The sequence below is a fragment of the Engraulis encrasicolus genome, chromosome 16 (assembly GCF_034702125.1).
Source record: "Engraulis encrasicolus isolate BLACKSEA-1 chromosome 16, IST_EnEncr_1.0, whole genome shotgun sequence".
In the NCBI taxonomy this organism is placed as follows: domain Eukaryota; kingdom Metazoa; phylum Chordata; class Actinopteri; order Clupeiformes; family Engraulidae; genus Engraulis; species Engraulis encrasicolus.
In genome coordinates this window covers 36,487,924-36,497,923 of record NC_085872.1, presented here as the reverse complement: position 1 = coordinate 36,497,923, position 10,000 = coordinate 36,487,924, and the positions used below count along the sequence as shown (strand labels likewise).

At 47.3% G+C, this 10,000-nt stretch overlaps 1 protein-coding gene across 2 annotated transcripts in view; it reads left to right on the top strand.

The window, feature by feature from the left end:
- The window catches only part of LOC134465717 (adhesion G protein-coupled receptor L2-like), a 113,781-nt gene that overhangs the window by 11,517 nt on the left and 92,264 nt on the right, over positions 1-10,000 (top strand). For both annotated transcript variants that reach the window (XM_063219535.1, XM_063219534.1), the window contains exon 2: positions 5,525-5,749. In XM_063219535.1, the coding sequence (XP_063075605.1) occupies positions 5,674-5,749 (76 nt within the window). In that variant the 5' untranslated portion in view covers positions 5,525-5,673. The remainder of the gene's footprint in view (positions 1-5,524; positions 5,750-10,000) is intronic.

Here is a 10,000-nt window from a genome sequence, read left to right as displayed (position 1 = left end):
TTGCATACATACCCACACCCACACCCACACACAAACGCACAACACAAACACACAAACAATACCCGCACACAAACACACAAACACCCGCACCTGATAGTGGCATCAAGCGCCTACCAGTCTCCCTCTCGCTGTGCCTTTTGACAAGTTCTCCGCAAGGCTGCCAAAGCCAAGAAAGTGACATAATATCCTTGAGAGGGGAAGTATTGGGCTGGCGTGGCCTTGTCAGGAATTGTCATGACAAAGTGCAGTGCCTCGGGAGAAAGAGAGGCACCCAATGAGAAAGGGATGGGGATGGGAGTGAGGGATGGGGGGGTCGAGGGGGGGGGGTGTATCCAAGGAGATCTTCTCTATAGCGTTGGCCCTTCTCCCTCATGCCCCCCCCCCCTTTGGCCTTTTGTCTCGCATCTAATCAGTCCCTCTCTTTACAGTCTGTCCATACAACACATCCTCCTCTCTCTTTTTAAAATGCTAATGCATAATGCCACAGCCTTCCAGATGCAAGTGAGCTCTGCCCAGTCCTTAGTTAAATGTAAAATAAGTCTGTTTGTGCTTGTGTGTGTGTGTGTGTGCGTGTGTGTGTGTGTGTGTGTGTGTGTGTGTGTGTGTGTGTGTGTGAGAGAGAGAGAGAGAGAGGCAGAAAGAGAATTTGTGTGAGTGTGTGCTGGGGGTGGAAGGTTTTAAGAGGTTAGACTAGAGGATTGAGTGGGGGGGTGTTTTGGTTTCACAGATGTTGGAAGTTTTTTGAGTCAGGCGGAATTGGTGGTCTGACAGCATACCTAGGGAACATGCAAGGCCACGTCTTCATTTCAGACGTGTAAAAGCTGCTGAGCCCCCCACTACTCAGACACTGTTTTACATTTAGTTTTGTTCCCTACTCATTTGATATGCACGTATGTATGCATTCGTTATTCCACCGTCCTCTTTTTCTCTCTGTGTGTGTCTCTCTCTCTGTCCAAGAACTGACAATTGAAAATAAATTAACATTCTTGCTCTTTATTTTGTCCTGCTCTAAGCCTGTTGAGAATACTTGGAGACGAACCCCGAGAGGTCAAGCGACTCTCACAAGCTGTCAATCTCCCGTAGTGACCCTCCCGCCCCTTTCTTTCTCCGCCGCTCCATTCTTCTCTCTCCCCCTCTCTTCTCTCCCATTCATCCAGTCTCTCCCCCCTCGCCTTAGCTTAGAAAGTTGGACTCCTTCTTCTTTTCGGGCCATTCTTTTGCCGGGTCGCCTCCCCAGCCTGAGAGGTGCAGCCATGAGGCTTTGAGGCTCACATTCATTCATTCAGCCCCTCAAGTTACTGCTATTGCTGCTGCTGCTGCTGCTGCTGCTGCTGCCACCGCCACAAACAGCCACATATTTCAAGCGGAGGCACGCTGGCTATCTTTTTCCATCCATTTATTTTAATTATATTTTAATTGCCTCCTCTCCATTTACAAGCCGAGCTATTTTCTTTCTCTCTCTCTCTATCATCCTTTTAGATAAGGTGAAAAATTAGCCGGAGCTGTAATTTTTTCCATCCCGTGCACCGATGACAACTTTGTCTTCCTGGGCTGTCACTGTCTGTGGGAGGGGAGCGAAGAGAAACAGATGTACAGAGTGTATGTAGGTCATTATTCCTCTCCTTTCTGACAAACGCTTGAGTATGTGGGGGTGACAAGAAAGTGCAAAAGAAACGCAGAGGCAGAAAAAAAATAAAGGATTCTCGTGTAATTATTCTTAAGCATGACCGTAATTATAAAGTCCATGTGACTTTTGAGTCATGCTTAACATCAAGCTGCATGCACCTGACGTCTGAAGGTATAATTATGAACACGGTTTCATTACTGATTGATCACGTTGCCTGATGAGTGCCACCTTGCACTGAATGCTGGGGTTTTATGAAAAGGTGTACTACAGAACCGCACAATGGGCGAAGTGAAAGGGCAGTCTCCCACCTGCAATAATGTGCCTTCTGAAATGGGGTCGTAATTATTCCCCTTCAGCCCACAAGCGTTTCTCTTTCGCTCTCGTTCTCTTTCTCTTTCTTTCTTTCCTTTTTTTGATGGACAAGTATTTGTAGTGTTGCAAAAAGGCTCGGTAGCGGGGATTGTGAAGTGGCTTGACGGGTTTTGTATTAACTGTCAAACTTTTCACAGGTGAAAACTTTCACCCATAAGCCGAGCAGGATTTTTCACGCGTGTGGTCTCTTGATAAGACTCGTCGGCGTGTCACTGCATTTGTTCTACAACATTGAAAGACTCAGGGGTAATCACATGCCAGTGTTTATGAGGCCTTTAGATTACACATATCTTAAGTTGAACAACTTACTTACACTTGCAAACCATTTCATGCTTGAGAAAGTGCAAACCCCCCCCCATCCCCACGGTCCATCCAGACGCAGCAGCAGCAGCAGCAAAAGAAGAAAAAAAAAATTATGACGCGTCCATCAGGAATGGAGGAAAGCTTCTTAATGCTAATCAGCTAATCCTTTTATTTCAAGTCCGACCAAATCCTGTCTAAAATCTGCCAAACAAAACGGTGTTTAGGGGGATGATAATGGTTGGCTCCTGCGCTTAAGCTTGGACGCATGAAGAGAGTGTGTTCCCCCAGCGGGACTGCGCTTGGAGCTCTAATGAGTAGGGAGGCAGCGAGATGCTTGGCCTGTCCAGGCCCCGTGACCCAACACCACCCACACCCCAGCCGCCGCCGCCACCCTCTCCCTCTCCCTCCCTCCTCTCCCTTTTCCTGAGTCTCAGGCAGACTCCACTTCCCCCCCACCTCCCTGCTCTTCCAACCCTTGCCCCCCGCTCCTTAGACCCAGCCACCCCATCTCTTATCACCACCTCCCCTTTCTCCTGTTCCTTAGTCCCAGCCACCACCATCACCACCTCCTCCTCCTTCCCCCTTTCTTAGCCCTAGCCCTCCCTCCTCACCCCTCAACAATCATCACCTCACCATTCTGTCCCACCCGCATCCCACCAACCCCTCTGCCCTACACACAAATACAACCCCCCCCCGTACACACACACACACACACACACACACACAAACACACCCCCTACCCACGCTACCAGTGTCTGCCAGGATCAGTGTCTCAGTCATCTCAGCAGGCTGTGGGATTTCCCCCTCCCCTCTCCCCAGTTTGCGTCCGTCATCAGTGATTACTGGAGCTCCCCTTAGCCGGCTCCAGGAAACCAGGCCTGAGGACGCTGGCTGGCTGGCTGGCTGGCTGGCTGGCTGGTTATCTCGCTGCCGGTCGGCTGGTTGGCTGGTCCTCTGCTGTCCACTCGCTGCTGCTGCTGCTCTCCAAGAGCAAGGAGGAGCCGCAGTTTTTGCCGCACCACCTCTGGAGATGGTGAACTCTGAACTCGCTCTTTGATAGCAGTCAGCCTCTCTGGCAGTCTGTGTGAAGTGGACATGATTTAATTATGGCTTTGCTGTTGCTGATCTGATTGGGGCCCTTGGTTCGGTTGGGAGCTGCGTTTTTCAAAAGGGACGAATGCACGTTTGTGAACCGCGGTCAGGCTCTCGGGCGCGGTGAGTGGTTCCAGGGCAGGTCCTTGTCTACAGCACCCATTTTCCTTGTCCCCGGCGATACTGTACAGGACTTAAACGCGAGCCATTCTTTTGTTCTTCAACCGTGACCCGCGAGCGCCTGTTTGAAATACCTGCAAACGAAGAGCGTCTCCTCCCTCTCCACTTAAAGCCTGAATGCATAATGGGAAGCTAAATTACACCTCTGTATGTTAATGCGAACGAAGAAGCCTCTCCATGTTTTTGTTCTGTAACTTTCTTTTTTCTTCCCTCTTCTTTCCTCCCCTGCTGCACTCTTTTTGATTCGCCCGAAATATCTCTTTGGCATTAGTGAAGCTTTGAGGACGATCTGAAGAGAGGCTGGGGGTGAGGGAGAGAGAGAGAAAGAGAGGGAGGGAGAGAGGGAGGGAGGGAAATAGAGAAGAAGGGATAAAGAGTGGGAGGGAAGGATAGAGAGAAAAAGGAAGGGGGAGTGCGGTGCTCATATTTAGGTTCATTATAAAATAATCAGGAGAGCGGACGGGGGGCTCCGCCGGGGAGGAGCAGGGGAGGCTTTTGTGTACTACACTTCAAAGTGTAAAAATTCATTGGGCCAATTCGGATGCTTCCGTGTCCAGCGCCTGCCTCCGTTTTTGAACATTATGCGATGAAGTCAGATGAGGAGAGCTGTGGCAAAGAGGGAGAGAGATGGGGGGGGGGACACCTTTTGTGGGTCTGAGATAAATTCATGCTAAGGTGTGTGTATGTGTAAGGCTGTGTATGTGTAAGGCTGTGTGTGTGTGTGTGTGTGTGCGCGTGCGTGTGTGTGTGTGCGTGCGTGTGTGTGTGTTTTTGTGTGTGAGTGCACGCGCGCGCGTGTGTGTGTGCGTGCGTGCGTGCGTGCTTGCATTTTTGTGCATGTGTGTCTAGTCCAAAGCCAAGGCAATTTTTCTGTCTTTTATGAGGGTGTGCTCATGTCTGTGTTGATCTATGCTGGTTGGCGTTCACATACCTGTGTGTGGGAGAGTGAATGTGGCATGCCATCCATCTCTTTATATTTATTTTTTTTGGGGTGGGGGTGGGGGGGCTATGCTATAACGATAGCTGTCTTCTGTGTACCAAATGGTAACCTTTGCAGACAAATGCAGACAAAGCAGTCTGGGATGTTTGTGGTCCCTCTTGAGATAAGAAAAGCAGACGAAAAGAACACACACATGCATGCAAATACACACACACGCGCCCGCATGCGCGCACACACCACACACACACACACACACACACACACACACACACACACACACACACACACACACACACACACACACACACACACACACACACACACACACACACACACACACACACACACACACACACACACTTACATATACACACACCTAGCATACATTTATCAGTACACACACATGTACACGCACAGCGTGCCGTCATGAGAGACACAGCTAGCCACTTCCAGTGTCCATACTTTGGCTTCGTTGAAGGCACACAGAAGCAGCGAAACCCTTAACACAAACGTTAAAAGAGGGAAGTAATCTGCATTAAATATGCATTCCGAGGTACAGATGATTACTCATTTATGACATCCTCTTTGTAGCTCGGTGTAACACATCCTGCAGTCGAGCCAAGGACAAACAGGGAACCCATGAGATTATTGCTTGGGCTTTTTCTTCTTTTTATCTGGCAAGGAAGAGAGGGAGAAAGAGAGGCAGGGAGAGAGAAAGAGATTGTAATTCACCACACTGGCCAAAACAATCACAGCCTTGTTTGCTTTTGTGTTTCATAGACAAAACATGTCTCATTCCCTGATCCAGTTGATATGCCTTTCCGCCCATTATCAGTGCTCTGGGTCGTGAGCAGTAAACCGTGAAAGTTTTCTTAGCGTGAGCATATCTCTTTTGACTGTATTTTGTCACTGTTTTACACTGAACCATTGTTGGTCTTCTGAATGCACTGAAGTGCCTTTTCAAATCCTTTAACAGGTGCCTCCCTTTGTCTTGCCTTTTCTTCCTACAGGTGAGAAGATGATTGGTGGGGAATCTCTGAGAACCACTGATCGCTGACACTTCATTTGGCCTGGAGCTTCTTTGTTTGGCTATCACTGACTGGTGCACATCCTTTAACGTCCGGAGAGCGAGAGAGAGAGAGTCCCCGCCAACAGAAACATGGCCTTTGCCCCGTGGAGGTGTCCACTCGTTCACTGGCTACTAATAACACTGACCCTCTTTCAAATCTCACAAGGTAAGCTGTGCTGTCAGTGAATTAACAACATCACTATTTTTTTGATAATGTTGAGATTTTGGCCCTGCCGTGGCTCTAACGGCACTGCGCCACTACACCGGCGACCCGGGTTCGATTCTGGCCTGGGTGCCGTGCCGGGCCTCCCCCGTCTCTCCCTCCCACTAACGTCCTGTCTCTCTTATCTTATCTTTGTCCTATCGCAAATTGGGGGCACAAAAAGCCCCGCAAAAATGATGTGAAGATTTTTGCTGCAACACCACACAGGATTAGTTGACGGAAGTGGTTGCTGCTGCATCAGTAAACCATAATGTAAGGGTATTAGAAATTGTGGAGGTCTAAATTCACATCTTCCACTCTGGAAAGTCAAAAGTGCATAGATGGTGTTTGAAATAGCTCATGAATATTAACAATATATATTGTATAGGGGTATCAAATTCCTGTGGAGGTAAGATGTCTGCATTTGAAATGCAGAGTGATCATTTTTCCTCACACCTGTATCCTTCAATTTTTCAAATTGGCCTCTTGCCAAAATATGTGTTGACAAGTGTTTCCCAGCTTTTGTAGCATTCCACAAGGGAAACTTAAGTGTGTGTATGTGCTTGTGTGTGTGTGTGTGTGTGTGTGTGTGTGTGTGTGTGTGTGTGCGCACATGTGTTTGTGTGTGTGTATGCATGCATATGTGTGTTTGAGCGTGTGCGTTTGAAGGAGGCCCTGTGAGTGATGAGAGAGAGAGAGAGAGAGAGAGAGAGAGAGAGAGAGAGAGAGAGAGCAAGAGTGAGAGAGAGAATGTGGTTGCCATTATTGTAGCTGTTTTTGTCCCTTTACATTCGCCTCTTTTCTTTTGATTAAAATGTTTGGTTGCAATTACCCGAGCAGTACCAAACTGTCTCTGTGCTACCCCATCTAAACCACTGATCTGGTTTTGTGTGCATAATGACAATCATTACTACTTCTGCTCTTTCCCTGTTTCTCTTGTCTACAAAGAAGATTTAATCACACACTGGTGTGCCAAACATTGATTACAGCTAAACTACAGATCATCGTTGAATAAATCTTTCATTATGTGTCCTTTGCTGTTTCCAGTGTATTGCAGTGTTGTGGATTTCTCTATTTTGGGTTGATTTTAACATGATGGAAATGTTTTTGTTAAAAAATTGATTGGTTCTTGGCAGTTGGCAGAGTTTCAAGCTGATATCCGCTGTGCCTGCAGAATTGTAATTTTGGGTGGACTCAAGAACACCCAAGAGTGAAAAAAAAGAACTCCTGGAAAGGGGCCACTGCTTTGGGCTTTGACTGCGTCTGGCCTGAGAAACTTTCTTTTTAAAAAAAAGTAGTTCCTTTGGCATGCGGAGAGTAGAGAAGGTTTTTGGTTTCATTTGACGTGAACACACTCAACTCAATGAATGAACATTTTTCCCATCCATCAATGGTGGAATGTGTGTGGGTTTCTCTGAAAACAATGTCTTATCCATCCACAAGTCATTTACCTTCCACCCTAACCCCCCCCTGAGGACTTGGAGTTTTCAAGTATGAACCACATTTCCACTGGTGCCTCACAAAGGGATCTTGATAATTGCTTCTTATTCTGTGGTAGATGATAAAGCCTTGTGATCAGTTACACAGAAACATTTTGTACACGCGTTGAAACATTTAATGAAATTCCTGTGGGGGGGAGAGAGGAGGTGGTTGAGGGGGGGATTTTTTTGTTTTCCCATGGATACGAGGCAATCATTGTGTTTTGGTGACAATTTAGGGAACTAAGAAATATGCAAACATTCCCCCACCTCAACGCCCCTCCCCCCCAGTCTTTCCCGAATGGCTAGCCTCTGGAAGAATTTGCTGAAAGATGTCAGCAGATTGTGCAGCAACCAAATACTCCCCAGGGTTAAAATTTGTTCAATATTTTCAGTACATCATTTAGCACTACCCCTGGTGTACTATTCCCATTCCTTGAGAGGGGTTCCCACTGAACACAAGTAGCCTAACAAGGTTATGCGGTGGTTCTTAGAGCTAACTGATAATTAGCCACAGTTTGCTCCCGCGCCATGCGTGTCTTCCCAGAGTACTTTTCAAAACCATGATTCGCTTAACCCATTTGTACTCGCATGACGCAAGTCTCTCAAATGTATGGCAAGGGTAAGCTGTGGGAATGTGAAAACTGGGATCACTTGTGAGGAAGTTGAGTAAGGGAGAGAAGAGAGGGGGAAGGGGGAGAGGTATATGGAAAGAGGTGAGTTGGCCCACCTCGTAGGCCCACAGACAGAGAGACTTTGGCTACAATGGGATTTAGGACATGCAATCACCACAAGGTGGGATTCGAATGCAAGCCCCCACCTGCCAAGCCACAGTAATAGGTGTCATTATCTTCAAAGCCAAGGAGGGGTGGATTAGCGTCTGTGGTTTATTTGTGTAGACATTTCTATGCCTGTTTTGTGTAAATGCCAGGTACAGAGACAGGTATGGGAATATGAAAACAACGGAACATGCAGTTAATTGTCTGTGACATCCCAGTGTAGACGAAGGATCATTTAAACATAGACCGAACGCTGTGCATTCTGTGCTTTCCACAGCCTTGGCTTGTGTACAGAAAGCTAAAAGCAGTGGTTTCTGCATGAGTTGCGTTTGTTTGCCAAGTGCATTTGAGCTCCTGTTGAGGGAGTGAGGTGTAAATGCTGTGTGGAAATGAACAGGCCCCCCAGATTAAATCTCTAACATAGTGGTGTGTTGAACAGATCTGCCCCTTGTGAGAAACAAGCATTGCTTGCCGTGTTGTTTTGTGATGGCAAAGTTTTTTTTTTTTTTAAATCAGCGCTTTTCCGACACTGAAAATCTCATCACACGGTGCTATTTAATCTTAAGGAGCCATGTCTGCGAGGCTTAAAACCGCTGGGATTGTGGTCAGCAATCGCTAACCCTTTATCCTGCTCGGAAGCAGATGCCAGTGGGCAAGACCGGCTGAACCTGTTCCTGAGTTAAGTTGACAAATAGCCAGTCTCGCTCACGCACACAACTGACCAGATTCATTTAGACAAGGGCTGTAAGAGTCAGCACCAGTCCAAGAGAAGTCTGACTGTGTTCCCCTCAAAGATGGAAAGTCTCCCTGAAGGTCTGTACTGTGCTTGTCTGCCTGATTTTTTTTTTTGTTGATCGAGCGAGAGAGAGTGTAGTATTAGAGAGGGAATGAAAGACAGAAACAGGAGGAAGCAAAAATCGGATTGGCATTCTACATGAGTTCTACATTTGTCCTCAATCAAGAATGTCCATTCTGTCATCTCCGTTCATGCTCAGTTTGTTTTTGTTTTATTTTATATGTTTTTTTTTCCTTGTGCATTGTGCATGTCTGAATCATAGGGGTCCATGACAGGGCTATCGTGAGTTATCGCTGGCCTGCCATGGGAGATTCACAGATGACTGATGAAACAGTGCGCCCAGAACAAGCGCACAGAGATATGATTTATCCCTCTCTTGTGCTGCTCTGCCCAAACGGAAATCATCCATGAAACAAGAACAGCCTTATCGCTTGTTCTGTAATCTGGCCATGACGGACGTGTTGGTGGAAGGAATGTTGGTTGTGTGTTGTGTGAGGGAGAGTGACTTCAACCAGACCAGGCTGGCAAGAGTGTTTTTTTTGTTTTTCTTCATGTAGATTACTACTTGTATGTAGATTAAACTGTCAGAAGATGCTGTACGACGCCATTTCAGGCACTTTCTGAAAACAACCGCTTGAAGGAATAAATTTGAAATTGGCTGTGAGATCAAGAGCACCCCCAACCTCCTCCACCCCCACCACCACCACGACCACACACATGCATACACGCACACAAAGGCATAACATACTACACTGCACCACATTGCGTTCGTTGCAATTGGAGATGTTTTGGGTTGATGTCTGATATCAGTCAAGCTAACTGGGCACTTAACGCAAGGCGCCGTCATGCCTTTGTGTTGATGCCGGTGGTTGTTTTGATATTGAACCTAAACTGGGAGAATGAACCTTGAGCAAGTTTACCGCCAGTGGCCTTGGGTGTGAGATGCTAAGGCGCTGTGCTGGTTTGCCAGGGACCCAGGTTCGATGCCGGGCCGAGGTCATTTCCCAATCCTCCTCCGCCTCTTTCTCAAACTCATTTCCTGTTGCCATCTCGTACTCTCCTGTCCTTAAAAGGTCCCTAAAGGTCCCTGAAAAGTCCCTACTACATCCCAACCACTGCTGGTATACTTAAGTTTCCGTGAACTGTAGACTGGATGTTGTCT